Here is a 17,079-nt window from a genome sequence, read left to right on the forward strand (position 1 = left end):
TATCCTTCATTTTTTCCCAACACGTTGGCCCAACGCCTTGGCCCCATGTGTACTGCCGCTATGACGCATTTTGTTCTGTAGTTTTGTGTAATCTTTGGTTGTGGTTGTCTATGGAATTTATTATGAAAATCATTCATGAAAATCAGCAATAAAATATAATAAACAGGTTTTACAATGTACCCAGAAGAAACTGCCACAAAATTTACTAATTAGATATCGTGTAAATGCAATATATATTTCATAAATATCTAATTTGTGTAAACTGTGATTGATTATACTGCAATGTTGTAATGATTTTATTTTTCTCATAAATGAATCCTTAAACAATTTATTAAAGAAATTAATTTAAAACAATGTTGCGTAAGAAATGTTTAATAAAAATATAAAAGAAATAATGTTTCCCTGTTTCCTTTGAATTTAAAATTTGGATAAAAAATGATGTTGACAAGTTAAGTAGGTTACACATCATCTTCGAAATTTTAGTCTATGGTACGTGTCCATTGTTTTTCTACAATGTTATTTTTCTGACTGCTGCTGGTGGACGAAAATTTTGTTCTCGCTGCGTCGAGAGTGAGTTTGTGCTAGTGTTCGTGTTCGATACAGTGATTTATTTGCAATAGATCACGAAGATGTCGTCACCGAGCGCTGGAAAACGTCGTATGGACACAGACGTCATAAAACTGTATCCTTTGTTATCTTCCATACTGATACAAAGCACCTACTGCGTTGGTCCTCCATGTAAATAAGTAGGTAGTTAAAGGGCCATCAGCTGATTGTCACGATCCCATACAAAATCGATACAACACATTTGTGAATTAACATTAAAGCTATTTCTAAGTAATGAGACAGTTTAGGATACCATATAACAATATTTTATACAGTTATAAGATATTTGAAGGGATTACCAGGGTGGTACATTCTTTGTGTAGGTCCATGGACATATCTATATATAACACGTAGATAAACGACGATACGCTCGCGAACGGTGCTCTTCCGTGTTTTAGATTGTGTATTTCGTAATTCGTATGTAGGCCATGGTCTTAATTGCGCATTTTTGTTACCTTTAAAGGCCCTAATGCATTTTAACAAATTACTTAATATACACTCCATATATCATATGCATATTAATATTTATTCGTTCTTTCATTTCTTTGTCATAGTGCACAAAGGCTCATGATATATAATTCTGGAATGGTCTCTCCCTTATAAAAACATACAAAGAATCCTTTGTTTATTACGGAATAAATATTTTTAGTTTATTTAGATTCATTTATAGCATATTCAGTTCAACTCTACAACAATTTGGTATTCTGCCAATATTGTTTATGATGTAAATAGTTATTAATAAACAAAATAAATTATGTAAATATTAACAATATTTGCATGACTGAATATAAAAACATGTAAACAATTTAAAACCTGTACCTATCAGAAAGATAAACATTAATAAAAATTAACAACAATAAAATATATATATCTTAAATCTTAATATATAAATGTCGTGTCACAATGTTTGTGCTTAATGGACTCCAAAACCATTATAGTGTAGTTCCAACCATGTGTAGTTCAATCAAACTTGAGAGATAGGATAGTTTAAATATGTAGGTACCACTGGCGAAGCCGGGGCGGACCGCTAGTATGATATTATAGCTAGTGAAAAAATTAAACAAACAATTTGAAATTTAGAGCAAGTAATTTGCTTAATAATTGGGTAAAATTAAGTACAATAATACACTTTAAACACTAAAATTATGTATAATTGAGTGTTAAACTATTAGCAATTTACTAATAGATCTTCAAATTGGTTCAATGTTAATTCTAATCAATTAAAAACATAGTAAGGCAGCAAATATTAGAGACGCAATAGTTGAAAAAAACAATACGACAGGTGTGTCTTTTCGTTCCCTATCCTTAAGAACATTAACTTTATAATTCATTGCCCTGTCTTTGTTCAGGCTGATCAAAAGTGAATAATATCTATACTAATATTATAAAGCTGAAGAGTTTGTTTGTTTGTTTGTTTGAACGCGCTAATCTCGGGAACTACTGGTCCGATTTGAAAAATTCTTTTGGTGTTAGATAGCTCATTTATTGAGGAAGGCTATAGGCTATATACCATCACGCTATGACCAACAGGAGAGGAGCCACGGGGGTGAAACCGCGCGGAGCGGCTAGTAATAATATAATATAGCCTTTTATTCCAAAACATAGGGTTACCAGAGGTCCCATCAAAAGTGATCAAAAGTAATAATTCATAGTAAATATAGACGGGATAGAAATTGATAGCCTCTATATATTCATTTCATTTGCAGATAATGTGGCTTTTGATTTGTGAGAGTATTTTTAGTATTTATATCAATAAATTATATACTTAAACCTTCCACTTGAATCATTCTTTCTATTAAAAAAACCGTATCAAAATCCGTTCCATAGTTTTAAAGATTTAAGCATACGTAGGGGCATAGGGACAGAGAAAGTGACTTTGTTTTGTATACTATGTAGTGATTTATACACTTAAATAATTAGTATTGGGTTTGATGTAGGTAGATTGTAGTAGTAGACCGGGAGATACTGACACAAAATTTCGAGTCATTTGTAACAGGATGGCGGTTCTACAGGGGTCTTAGTACGCAATGACAAAAAGAAAAACGATGGTGTGAACGCTGGTACCGGCGGCTTAGTCGCGTGGGCGTTAGTCGAACTCGTCGGAAAAATAGCGAAGTCAAACGATTTTTAACACAAAAATTTTAGAATTTACCGATAGCCCATAAAAAAGAAGTAGGCGGTAGTGTCATGCCATACTTTTCCGGTGTGACTTACAGCCCGCCATACCGACGCGAATGTGTTGATTTAAAAAAAAACAATTCAACCATTTGTACCAGGCTAACTTTTGCACAGGTAACCATCGTCGTGCAGCCATTTACGAAAATCGCCATGCCATACTTTTCGGACGATTCCAAATGGTCGCCATACCGCCGAAAATCTGCAAATTTTTTTTTCGCCGAACCATTTGTAACACCCTAAATTTTTTTTTCAACAACTCCTGAATGATTATAAATAGAAGTGTGATAATGCCATACCTGTGGGAGGTGGCGAATGTGTATAAGATTTTTTTTTATTGTATGATTTTATTCGTATTTTGAACGATTTGTAACAGTATGGCATTAATCTTTCCTATAAGTTTGAGGTTCAACAAATATAAATACAAAATTTCAAAGATCTAGGTGGTAGAAATCTTCACTTCTATAAATTAATAATAAATTTATTTATGAAGTATGGCAGCACTTTTTCCCTATACTAGAAGTATGGCAAATATAATAATGGTCACATTTTATCAAATACTCTCCAAAAATCCAAATGCAATACTGGTACAAAAAGTTTGGCGAAAAAAAAAATTTTTGCAGATTTTCGGCGGTATGGCGACCATTTGGAATCGTCCGAAAAGTATGGTATGGTGATTTTCGTAAATGGCTACACGACGATGGTTACCTGTGCAAAAGTTAGCCTGGTACAAATGGTTGAATTGTTTTTTTTTAAATCAACACATTTGCGTCGGTATGGCGGGCTGTAAGTCACACCGGAAGAGTATGGCATGACACTACCGCCTACTTCTTTTTTATGGGCTATCGGTAAATTCTAAAATTTTTGTGTTACAAATCGTTTGACTTTCGCTATTTTTACGACGAGTTCGACTAACGCCCACGCGACTAAGCCGCCGGTACCAGTGTTCACACCATCGTTTTTCTTTTTGTCATTGCGTACTAAGACCCCTGTAGAACCGCCATCCTGTTACAAATGACTCGAAATTTTGTGTCAGTATCTCCCGGTCTATAGATATCTATCAAAAAATATTTTTAGTTGTTACAGATAAATAAGCAAACAAAAGTATTATTAACTAACTTGCACCCACAGGCAAAACCACAGGCAAAATGAATTATTTTTAACTACTCTGTGCGCGTTCAGAGTAAAATTTCAAGGTCGCGTCATGACAATACCGTCATGTCATGCAATAAGGCCACGATTTTAGTATCTTTCAATCTTGCCAAAGAAGTTTCACTTCTGACTGTGTGTTTGGTACACACACTCTTTTTTACCTATACACCTTTTGTTTTAAACTGATACATAAAGTTACATAAATCTGTTCATTAGATTTCCCGTGAATGAGGATTACACATAGTACATACATAGGTAAGTACGTCCTGTGTTCACTCATCCTCACATTTTCATGTTTTTAATTTTAATAAAAAATATTGTAAACACATATAAAAGTTGTGAAACCTGTTTTTCAAGATTAACAAGAATAACAAAAAAGATATAAACAATAGTAAATTATTTATTACTATTAATTAATTCTAGTAATCATGCTATAAGTGTATTAGACCTGATTTCTTATCTTTAGATTGCTAGTAGAATAAGCATATTTATCAAACTAGTAATTTGACCTGACTGTGCCCCACTTTGGCAAATAAAAAAAAATTAAAAAGAGGCAAAATCAATCATGTGACTATCTATGAGTTAAGTAATTTAAAAATTCCGTTCAGTAGTTCCAAAGCTTCCAATACGCAAACACACAAACTTAAATTCTATGGATATTTTTAGTAAAAAAAACTAGTATCTACTAGTATCTTAAATTTTAAGGTGAATGTAGTTATTCCATGGCCGCATAATAATAGTTTAAAATTTTGTATATTTATTATCGAAAAAGGTACAATTAATACAAATTTGGTGCATTTACAATACATATTATTAAAAAAAAAAAGATTTGTTCAGCAGGTATTACCTAAATAGGTAATACTGAAGCTTTGTTCATAAATATGAACAAAGCTGAAAACTTTCACATACCTATATTGTGTATGTGACCGTTAAATTTTTCTCCAGCACCTTGAAGTACTAAGCAGTTGTTCATAACTCGGGTCATTGCCATTTACAAGTATTGCGAAATTATACATATTATGCACATTAGCTTGTTACTATCTGCTGTTTTAACAAGTGAGTAAGGACTTTTATATCTATATTTTTGTATAAAAACCTCACATTCTTCAGTCTTCAGGATTAATATTTTTTTATTAAGAATACAGAGTATAAATTTTTACAAAAAATAAAAAAAATTAAGCATTATGTCTATCAGAATTTGCGTTACAATGAAAGGCAATAACAAACATAATATAAAATAATAAAAAAGTTGTTTCGTACTGTAGGTTACAGACAAGGTGTTACCCCTAGGGTTGTTCACCTCATTTCATCCCAGACAAGCGACGCGTCCCGACTTCACTTGGTCGATAAATTAGCTCAGTCATTCAGTCAATAATAATACATATAATTTGATACTGTATCTATATTTTTTCGAATAGTAGAAGATAAAAAAGTAGATTTAACTCAAATTCAAACGAAAAATATTTTTATTAAATTTTTCTTTGTTTCTTCTTGCAAGATATTAAGTACATATTCGTGATTTTTTCCTATTAATAACAAATTTGCATCATTACTTGCGACTAAAAGTAAACAATAAGTATGTAATAATATTATGAAAAAAAGTGTTGTGTTTATTTTAGGCTTATCTGTATTTTAAAATAGCTGCAAGTATTTTTTTTTGTTTTGTCTAGATAAAGAATTATATTTTTACATTGTTCTATTATTTGATTGGGATTTTACATGTGGAAGCCCAATTGATAATTTTATTGCTATTTGTAAACAGATTTGATGAAATCAAAAGCTAAAGATACCCTAACAACAATCAAAATGTCATCACCCAAAGATCTATCTTCTTTCTTATCTTCTTATATATAATAATAATAGTTTAAAAAAACTAAAAAACACGCTTTTAGTTCGGTTTTCTATAAAAAGCGTGTTTTTTATTTTTTTTTAACTATTATTTATTTTATCAAATTAGTGTATTGTCATCGGTCCTCAATAAATCTACAAAGTTGGAGCAAAATCTGGCCGTTTAAAGTGTGTCAAAATCGCGCCCAAAGAAGTCGGTTACAAACATACAAACATACAGGTGAAGCTAATATAAAGCGTGTAAAAATGAATCGCAAAATGTGTTGGTAAGCGCATAACTCGAGAACGGCTGAACCGATTTCGATAATTCTTTTTTTATTATATTCCTTGAAGTACGAGGATGGTTTTTATGTAGAGAAAACGTAAATTTGTACCACGGGCGAGGCCGGGGCGGACCGCTAATTTTCTATAAATATATTAATAAAACCTATATACATATCAATACTCCAACTATCATATGTTGACCACTAAAAAACCCCTTGGTGTAGGTAAGCAGATAAAACAACAGGATTCAACTTCCTATTTATATGGATCAAGTAAATTCCCACACTCAAGTAAAGACAGATAAGGAATTTTATCAGAAGTGTACCAATCACTTCCTCTTCAAGTGGTGATAACACATATTGTGTTTTACAGTAATTTGAATCTATGCATTTTGTTAAATACACCGGTCGGTATTACCTATATTATCTAGGAAGTGAAACTAAAAACATTGTTTGAAATATGACCTATCTTATTATGTATCCCATAGTCTCTATGTAAAGAAAATTCTAAACAACTAAATTAATTAAATAATTAGGAAATTATTGCGAAATTAATGCCTCAAAAATGAAAAAAGGAGAATAGAGAAAAAAAATCCGCTGCATATCTGCAGGAAAAATCTTTTAAAAATTAAATATGTATAGAATAAATAAAAAAAATCGCTCTTTCTTATAAATTACTCAATAATGTTATCACAGATACTACATCTGTTTCCTTACAAAATTTGTTTGGAAGTGATCGCCCAGAAAGGACAAATTTGCGCTGTATTAACTACCAATAAAAGTTTTAAGTATCACAAAATCGCTTTGAGGTGTAAAACTTTCCACAACGTGACATTTGCATTGGCAAAATTGTGACAACGCAGTATCCATAAAAAAATTGAATTGAAGTTTTATCGCCTAAAATTGCAGAAAGACAGACGGACAACAATTCTTACATCAATAATACATAGTATAAACGACATGTAATATTGTAGTTGATAATTAAATTCGTATTTTAACTTCTTGACTATAATGTTCGGCAAGTTCCGGGTTCGGGAATTTGACTGTCAAAAAAAAAATTATTTTCAACTTAAGTAGGAGCAGCATTTTTTGTCAACACCCATTGCTTAGAAAACTACCTACGTTAAGTTATTGATCCCACGCTTGATCTCTCTTTGGTTACGTGGGCGTTCTATTCCATAGGCCTATATTGTGATGGATAGAGTACACTGCTTGGACAAATATAAGCTTCAAAGTACGTACTGTGAGTAAAGATAATACTAATGTGTATTTATTTTTGTACGGGTTTCGCTTGGCTAGTCTCCGTTGAGATTGACCATCTTCGATAAACTATTCTGACTCCTGAATCTTTTTAAGCTATTGCAAAGCTTCTATCGCGGGCCTTGAGCGCGGGGACCGAATCCAGAATTTCCGTTACGAAAAAACTTCACGCTCCCCACTCCGACGGACATGGAGGTGTGGCTTGAAGGCATGCTATGCAATAGCTTTTCCCCGAGTGCCACACGTCTTTTTTTTATCTTTTTTGCGACATACGCATGTATAACGTTTTTAAATGTTATTAAATCGAGACGGCCATGCATCCTAATATGGTGTCAAGATCATTTGCAATCATAATAGACCTGCACTTGTGACTGTTTGGGGAATATGATAATATTTTCCGCTGACGTAATTAATTACGCCGCTCTTATTGTATTGTTACTTGATGCATTTTAAATTAGATGCATGAATTGATTCCCTTCACTGGTTATGAATATATCAGACGTTTTTAACATAGTTAAAGATATCCCCCCTAGTCAAGTGGCTTTCTGTTAGCGTAGCGTTCAATAGAATAGACTACAAATGTATGAGATTGACGTAAGCTGTAGATACGTATCTAACAGAAAGCCACTTGACTAGGGGGGCAGGGCTGCAAGTCAAATGAGATCTTATAGAAGTCATGTTTGACGCTTCTGATACTTATTGAACAGTAAAAATAGCTTTAACCAGTGAAACTTGAACGGTTATGGATACAGTTAAAGTTATGACGTCATCTTATTTTTTTTTCAAATGTTGCATGTATTCTTGTAGCACAGATTTTGTTCGTGGTGTCTTATATAAACGTAGTAGTAAGTTCAATGGTTACAAGTTACAACTTGTATTTTCTTTAACAATTTTTTTGCTTTAGAAACATGGTGCAAAGACCTAGCCTAGTGAGTAAGCTATATTAAAAACGTTATTTCCTTATCCACACAATCAGCATTGAAAGTAAACACGAGGTGACGATACTGGGCGGCCTGAATGAGTTCTGCGTGAAATTCTTCGGACCCGCCGGCAGTGAGTATGCTTTTACTGTTTTAGAAGTACCCTCAATAAGTTGAGATCAATAAACATAAATAAATGAAAGCTTTTATTGCAAGAAAAATTACAGGTAACAATTATAGATAAAATAAGTTTGTATTCAGTATCTTGCCTGTCTTCCGAAAAATACCTCCTCCCAAGTCTCCTTAATACATATAAATGATAACAGTAAAGAAAGAATGTATCTGTTTTCTGCAGAAAGGTAATCGTTATTTATAAACTACCATAGATTGACCTAGTTAATATATGTATTTTATTTTTGTTCACAGACATACGTCCACGACGAATCGATACAATGACATACAATAATAAATGTAATATGTATAATGTAATGGTTTAGTTCTACCCACTTGGCGCTTAAAACAATTTGCAAATTGCAGCTAGATGGCGCTGATTTTCGTCGTCGATTTCTCAGGTGTAGGATGTCCACTGCTGGACACAGGCATTCCTAAATAATGATTTAAAAACGTCTCAACGCAAACAGCTAGACTCGTTATCGCCACTTATAGATTGCCAAAAAGATCTGAGCGGAGTTGTATAAAACATTTATTCAAATTAACACCTTATTTCGTGGCAGTAATGTTCAAAGTCATTCAAATTAGAAAACTCTGCTTATTTGTGTAAGCAGAGTTTCGTTTCGGACATTTTAGAGTTTGATTGTGAGTCTAATTGTTTTTTTACTGATTTAATTACGAGGGTGGCGAGTACCGTTCCTCCCTAGCCTCTTAAATAAGCTTCTTTCTTATTCTTAAATAATCGTTTAGTTCCTACTTAAGACCTAAAATAGATTAGCGTAATATAACGTTTTTAAAATGTTTTATCGCTTTTTCTGCTAGCTCCCTACGAGGGCGGCGTGTGGCGGGTGCGCGTGCACCTCCCGGACCACTACCCGTTCAAGTCGCCGTCCATCGGCTTCATGAACAAGGTCTACCACCCGAATATAGATGAGGTGTCCGGAACTGTTTGTCTGGACGTTATCAATCAAGCGTGGACCGCGCTATACGGTGAGTGGTAATTGTATTGTGACTTTGAGATGTTAATAGGGTTGCCAGGAGTAAAAAATGTTTGAGGAAATTAGCTGCATAATAGTAACGCTTCGGGAATTTGGCTTATTTTAACGTGATAACGTTTTTAAAATCGTTTTAGTCGGGTGACATGTTCAGAAACTTGTGTAACACCAAAACCTCACGAGCGCGATCGCAGGTATAACGAGAGAAAGACGGACCGATCTCCCGTCTCATTTCGAGCGCTGCCACTGCATTATGTTATCACGTAAACATCTCGATCGTAAACCTACTTTACAAACAACCAATTTTTTGTAATAATAAAATGCTGTATTAATTTATTATTTTTGCTGATTATAGCTATATCTATAATTCTTCAGAACCTTCAACAAAAGATCGAAGATACCTTTTTAGGAAAAAAAATATGTTCTTGGAAACACAACAACCATTGAATTCACGAAATAAAATTTACCATATTATACCAATTACCATAAGGCAAAAGCAATCGGTTTAGATTATTTCGATTTCATTATTTATTAAGTAATAATTCCTAAACCCGTATATTCCAGACCTATCAAATATATTCGAATCGTTTCTGCCTCAACTGCTGACATACCCCAACCCGATCGACCCGCTCAACGGGGACGCCGCCGCCATGTACCTCCACAAGCCAGAGGAGTACAAGAAGAAAGTTTCAGGTGTGTATGAAGACCGTGTTTTATTTAAATATTTGAAAAAAAAAATAACGAAAAATAAGAAAAAAACACGTGTGGCACTCGGGGACTGCCGCGGTAAAGCTATTGCATGCTATGCCTTCAAGCTACACCTCCGTGCCCGTCGGAGTGGGGAGCGTGAGGTTTTTTCGTTTATAGAAGCTATGCAATAGCTTAAAAAAAATTTTCAATCATCTGTATTCAATAATTTTCTGGCTAACTACAAACGAACATTTTTCCACTACAACGTCTAGAGCCTAGAACCATTAATCAGTCAATGTTAAGTTTACGTACGTTTGTAGTAATTGTAAAATGTCTAAATCGGCATTTATTGAGGCATAAAATGTTAAGAAAATCGTTTTTTTCGATTAACCGCATAAGAACATTTTCTGGCCGACTACAAACGAATATTTTTATACAACAAACCTCTAGAACCATTTATCAGTCATTTTATCGTTTGTAATAATCGTAAAATGTTCAAATCGAAAGTTATTGAGATAAAATGACTCGAACAATGACTGATACTTAATTAATAATCCTAGAGGTTTGTAGTTGAAAAATATTCATTTTAGTAATCATATTATATTATCTTCGGAATTAGTTTTGAGTAGAATTAATAAAATTGCTTAAAATGATTTTTTTTTCTAAAAAAATTTTTTGTAATTCGGGGACGACTTTTTTGGTGACTATATATATTTTTTTTGCCGCAACTAGAAACAAAATAAGTTTCACTATTTATTTCTACACATCAAAATCTTTCAAATGAACACAAAAAATTGTGATTTCTAAAACAAAATTATAAAACATGCCATTAAGTTGCATGGGCATTACTGTATTCTGTTATTATGAAGTGTTCTGTAAGTTGCGCAGTGTAAAAGTCCCCTTGGTCTATTAATCTATATAATAAAAATTAATCGCAAAATATGTTGGTAAGAGCATAACTCGAGAACGGCTGAACCGATTTCGAAAATTGTATTGTATTTCTATAATATTCATTGAAGTACGAGGATGGTTCTTATGTTAGGAAAACGTAAATTTGTACCACGGGCAAAGCCGAGGCGGACCGCTAGTTTACCATATAAATAAATTGTATAAATGTATATCAAAAGTTCTAGTTACTTCATAAATAAATAAATATTTATTGTACAATGAATAAATACATTACAAATGGTATATAAATGTATTAAAACATGGTATTACATAATGTGTCTCTCATTTGTTGATTACGATGTTTTACATGTTCAAAATATGTAACGACGATTCAAAAGTGTTTCTAGAAGAAGTATAATTGAACTAGCTTTCCGCGGCCTCGCCCGCGTTTTCAAAGAATAACCCGCATAGTTCCCGTTCCCGTGGGATTTCCGGGATAAAACCTATCCTATGTGTTAATACACGCTGCCCTCTATATGTGTGCTTTTCATTGTAATCGGTTCAGTAGTATTTGCGTGAAAGAGTAACAAACATCCATACATCCATACTTACAAACTTTCGCCTTTATAATAGTAGTAGGATAGATAAATGTTTGAGTTTGAACTATTAACACATTCCACAGATTACGTGCGAAGATTCGCAACGGAAGAGGCCCTGCTCGAGAAGGACGCGATCACGGGCACGGGCGCCACGTCCGCGCCCAACGGCGCCGCCAGCGACACTGAGTCCTCCATGTCGGAGTTCAGCGACGACGAGGCGCACGACATGGAGTTATAACGCCACCGCTCGCTCGCCCGCACCCCCCCCACGTACCGCCCTGTACCGCTCACGTGCCAAGCGTTGTGATTTCCAATTTGGATTGTCGTTTGTTGCCCGGTTCTTTTGAATTTGGAATTTGGATGTTCTAGTGAATTTGGAATTTTGGTTTTTTGAAATTTGGAAGCAAAAATGCCTGGTTCTTTTAAATTTGAAATAGAATGTTGTAGGTGCCTGGTTGTCTTAAATTTGGAATTTTGTTATATTGGAATTTGTAAGCGAACGTTCTAGATGCCTGGTCCTTTTAAATTTGAAATTTGGATACGTCGTTCTTTTGAATATGAAATTGGACCGGACCTTGCCTGGTTCTCTTGTTGTTGTTGTAGGTCGCCAGTGCTGTTCTCGTTTTCGGTTCGTAATCGCTTTTTGAATTATGAATTGATGTACATATTTTTTTTTCCGAATTTGATCAAGCCCTGTGACGTTTAGGCACATTTTTTTTATTTAATTTATTTCTATGTCTGATTTTTTTGGTAACCAAGAATTTTTGGCCTCATTTCGCTTAGTAGTTCCCATATTTAAATAGTCTAGAAGTGTGAATTTGAATAACAACGCGGGCACGTGTATATTTCACGCCAACTTAATGTCGAGATGAAATAATGATAATCTGTGCCGTGTTCGCACTCGCATAAATACTTAATAGGTACAGATTATATATTTTATGGACCACAAATGCCAATTCTAGGTTATATTTGAACTGCTCATATGTGTACGAACACGGCGTGTATGCTAACGTTGAATATAAAATTACGTGTTTCAAAGTTCTCGGTGTGTTTTTGGATTGTTAGATATTTGTATGGCTTTGATCGTTGGGCTCGACGCGCACGCGCTTGGATATTATTAAAACTAAAACTGTCAACGAGTTTGGCGCGTTGAGTTGTTTCTTAGATACGGCACCTGACGCTGTGATAATGCGAGTTGATGTTGTAACAAAATTAAAAAAAAACCTTTTTTCCTTAACCCATTGAGCCCCGAATGGCCCGATCGGTCCACGACACAATAGATTTTCTATTGTGTCTGTGATTCCGGGGCCTGAGTTATTAATGCTAAAAGTAAATTTGATCAGTGTGTAGTAAAAGTAAAGTAAAAAGTCCTTAGTCTTTCGAAAAACAACCGTCCACACTACTTAATCTATTTTCAACCTTGCACTTTTAGGTCGCATATAAGATTATTGAGCTATCCATCTCACTCTAATAAAGAACAGTAGTTTTGTTAACAGAAGGGGAAACAATTTTACAAAATCATTTTTAATTATGTCCTGAATAGGTTGTGATATAACTTCCATTATATTTGTCGGTATTTATTAAAAAACTCCCATTTGTATCTAACTGATAAGTAATCTTGCAAAATCTTTAAAAGATTCAACAATAAATTAGCTTCAATATTCATCGCGCACGCGTCAGGTGACCGTTGTTACGCTTAAGGTAAGCTACCAAATGAAAGTGTTCACGGTATTGTATCGGTAATGTAGATTGTACTCGAAAGAAATTCGATAAATTGGTAGGTTACGTTCTTATGAACAATTTTTAATATATGTTAGCTGGTACTGATGTATGTCTTTCTCTATGTATGTGAGACTGGCGCGTACACTTTGGAAGTAAATCATAAAATTATAGTTCTCTAACGTACGAACTTTAACTAACATATTTTAATCTTGGTAATTTTAAGCGATGGCAACACAGCGGTGTCTAGTGAGCGAGATAGCGTTTTGTAAATATCTTTTTAAACTGTCCCCATAGCATAAATACAATCAATCTATTGAGCCCGTTGAAGCGGACTGCAGTCATCACTATATCTCATAGGTATTTAATTTTTTTATTAGTGTTAATTTTTAATGATGTGTCATGTTTTGTGTTTTGTCCATCTCCCTCTGACACGGCTAACACAACATATAGATTGTTTATATTCGTCGGCAACACTGAAAATTATTATTACGTGGATTAAACAAGGTATAGCCCACTTACTATGTTATATTAGTGAACGATATCAAAAAAATAGTAACTTACATCTAACTTATAATTTTAATGAATTCTGTATCTTACCAAAAAATTTAAATAATGAAAATTTATTATCTAAAAAATTAATGTGTTTAATACCTAGTTACTATAATTATTATATCTGGATCTAATATAATGTACCGTAAGAAGATAACTGTGATTGCTTCCCTAAAAAAAAAAAGAAAATATCAAAAGATTGTCAATAGAGGTTGAGAATATTGAAATGTTATATCTGTACTTAGTGTAATTGCTCTTTCGCTTAGAGATGTTTTATTTTAGCACAATTTAATTTTCTATGTTTGTAAACGCAGTCTTCCCTTTAATTTGTCACTTTCAGTTGTGAACTCGATTGTGGATTCATGTATTTTGATTTTAAAATTGACGAACATTGTTATTTTATCTTAGAAATCAGCGTCCGCTTAGTAGCAAACATCTTTCGTGCTTGTCAACATGACATTGACACGCAACTGGTCTTGCCAGTTGTGGCTTATTTTGTAATGTTCTTTTTAAAATCACTTGGCTCGGATTGTCGCTCTTGTTATCTACTTGTCACGGTTACATAAATTCACTGTTTAGAATATATTTTAAAACTAAATTTTATTACAAAGTAATTATTTGTTAATTTCCTACTTTTATATTAAACGCAACACTAAAATGTTTCAATGTAAAAGAACATTACAAAAATAGAGATCTCTACAAATGACATATTGCGATCCTGAAAGTGTTGCAAACGTCTTAATCTTAAGTCTAGGTTATAAATAGTTTTAAACATGAAAAAATATATGAATAATATAGACATATTATGTATCTTTTAAATGAAAACTCAGCCATAATAATATATTTTGGTATAGGAGAAAACGAAAAAATTATTAGTTTTATCAAAGTTGGGTTGACGGATGTTTTTGGCATATATTCGAGCTTTGTCCACCCGGCTTGTCGGTCTCTCACCGCAGGGGTAAATCATGATAACGTTTTTTAAAAGGAAAACTCTTTTAACCTGAAGCATTTCATTTGGCACCGCTTCGTCTGACAACACTGATAAACTAAGTTTAGGAAAGTGCATTAGTTAAAAGTGTTTTTCTAATATGGCGGCACTAAACCGTCGATACTGATGTTGTAATATCGTTGGAATTCATAATAGTGTGTACCAAATTGTTCCGTTATGCCCTCGGATTTTGAAATCGGTTTAACATGTAACAGAATAAAAGTTTATTGTATATTTTTATTTGATTACATGTAATAAACTTACGTTATTTTTAAACTAATTCGTTGTTTTATTTATTTACTACCATCATGAAATATAACTATTTACTGTTTACTTGAAAACCAGCTTGAAATACATCTTTACAATATATGGCAATACAGCTTTATATTAGTCGAAATTGCAAATATGTACTAAATTCATATGTACAAAATACATAGTAATTTTTATAATTTTTGTCTGTCTGTTCCGGCTAATCTCAGGAACGGCTGGACCGATTGTGACAGGATTTTCACAGACAGATATCTGTTATTATATGGAGTAATTGAAGTTATTTTTTATACCGATATTCCCACAGAAAAACTCAATCACGCACGCGGTGGAAACCGCGGGGCGCAGCTATTATCAAATAAAACAATATAAGTAAAAGTGTCATCTAAGAGAAACATATAGAAGAATGACTTGAAAAAATGAACCGATGAACTCAAAAACTACTGGACCAATTTCAATAATTATTTTGCCAATATAAAACTATCACCATGCTATCACTGAAAAACAAAGTGTAACTAAGTATGTATAGAAAAATATATGATCCGCAAAAATGTCTACTAAAACCACAACTAAAACCAACTTAATCACCAAAATGTAAAGAATTGCCATCAGTCATGAAATGCCTTTATTCACATGCGCTTCGGAAAGTATTTATGGTGGAACAAAAAAAAAGGTCGGCAGTCAATTCTGCAATTTTATTTTTAGTAGGAGAGCCCGTGGGAGATCGTCCTTTACCGATCCTGATAACCAGATGAGACCTATTTTTTACTAAATATTTTTTATAAACAAATATGCCTATAATTGCTTGCCTATCGAAAAATGGTCATGGCTATTTTTAATTAAATTAACTTTTATCGATTTTTTTTTCATCATCTTCATACTTTTGATAACCAACTGAAATATACTTGAATATGCCTAGATAATAATATGCTTTTTTTTCATCTATTTTGACTTTCCAGGTAGTTTATACACTGAAATGAGTAGGCAAGCATACCTAGACATATTCGTTGTAATTTTAATTTTGCTATTGTGTATATAGATAATGTGATAAATATATCTATGAACGTATTGCTGCTCCAATCGCTTCAGAGAGGGGCCACTGAAAATGAGCGTTGCAACTTATGCTGACTGCTGAGTGGCTACACTTTTCGGCTTCATTTTATTTTATTTTAGTCTTGCATTTATTAAACTCAACGATTAAAGTATTGTTTTATTTCTATAGTTATTTTTGTTTCATATTGTGTTATTTTAATTTTAATTATTGTATTGGGTTTGTTAATATTGTGGAGTCAAATAAATGATCTTTTGATTCTTTCTATGTTTTCGCATTTTATTTCCCCGCCCACTTTGTACATTGTCGAATATGGAATCAAGTTATTCTGCCAGAGATAGATAATATAATAATAAACGATATATTTATGCATATGGATTGAAATATTGTTAACAGATAAGTACATATATTTTCTTTGCTGGGCTGTTTTGTGGTGTGCTTGCGGCCTGCCTAAAAACGGAGAAATAAGTACCTAAATATTTTGTGAATGATGGAATGAAACGGTAAATCGTTTGCTGTCTTCAAGTAAAAAAAATAACGTCTTTGTTTTATTTACGTGGATTTTCGATATAATTAAATTGACGTTTAGCATGGATCCAATATGAGTGCAACTTCCACAGGGGATAAGATCAATAATATCTGAATGACGTACATTAAAAAAAAATAAAATGGATTTGGGCGAGGGAATGGTTGTTACTAGCTCAACCGACAAACAGCTTTGCTGTTCATTAGTAATAGGTGTTGTTTGGTTAATTTGAATACACACAATTTTTCATTCTAAGAATTGCCTATCAATTATCTAAAATACTCATCGAAATTCGTTCTCTTGGTGTGATCAAGTGAAACGTGTACCTATATGTATAAATATATATTATACCTACTTAATAATATTTGTGTTTATTGTGTGTGAATTGGAAAAACTTACTGAAGTTTTG

At 33.2% G+C, this 17,079-nt stretch overlaps 1 protein-coding gene across 1 annotated transcript; it reads left to right on the forward strand.

Moving 5' to 3' along the window:
• The first annotated feature begins 476 nt into the window (after positions 1–476).
• Positions 477–15,106, forward strand: UbcE2H (ubiquitin conjugating enzyme E2H). The gene is made up of 5 exons (XM_090115734.1): positions 477–682; positions 8,281–8,357; positions 9,218–9,385; positions 9,955–10,083; positions 11,651–15,106. The coding sequence occupies exons 1-5, from the start codon at positions 630–632 to the stop codon at positions 11,803–11,805; spliced, it is 582 nt and encodes a 193-aa protein (XP_089971860.1). The 5' UTR covers positions 477–629; the 3' UTR covers positions 11,806–15,106.
• Positions 15,107–17,079: the final 1,973 nt, after the last annotated feature.

Source organism: Colias eurytheme, chromosome 24 (genome assembly GCF_061535395.1).
Source record: "Colias eurytheme isolate Ceu_HAF_F1 chromosome 24, ilColEury1 Martin Lab GWU primary, whole genome shotgun sequence".
NCBI classification, from domain to species: domain Eukaryota; kingdom Metazoa; phylum Arthropoda; class Insecta; order Lepidoptera; family Pieridae; genus Colias; species Colias eurytheme.

Bases quoted from the DNA above. Each gene is read 5' to 3' on its own strand.
- UbcE2H (XM_090115734.1), top strand. From the start codon at position 630: ATGTCGTCACCGAGCGCTGGAAAACGTCGTATGGACACAGACGTCATA. The intron at 9,386-9,954 runs GTGAGTGGTAAT...CGTATATTCCAG, and splicing joins AGCGTGGACCGCGCTATACG to ACCTATCAAATATATTCGAA. The intron at 10,084-11,650 runs GTGTGTATGAAG...CACATTCCACAG, and splicing joins GTACAAGAAGAAAGTTTCAG to ATTACGTGCGAAGATTCGCA.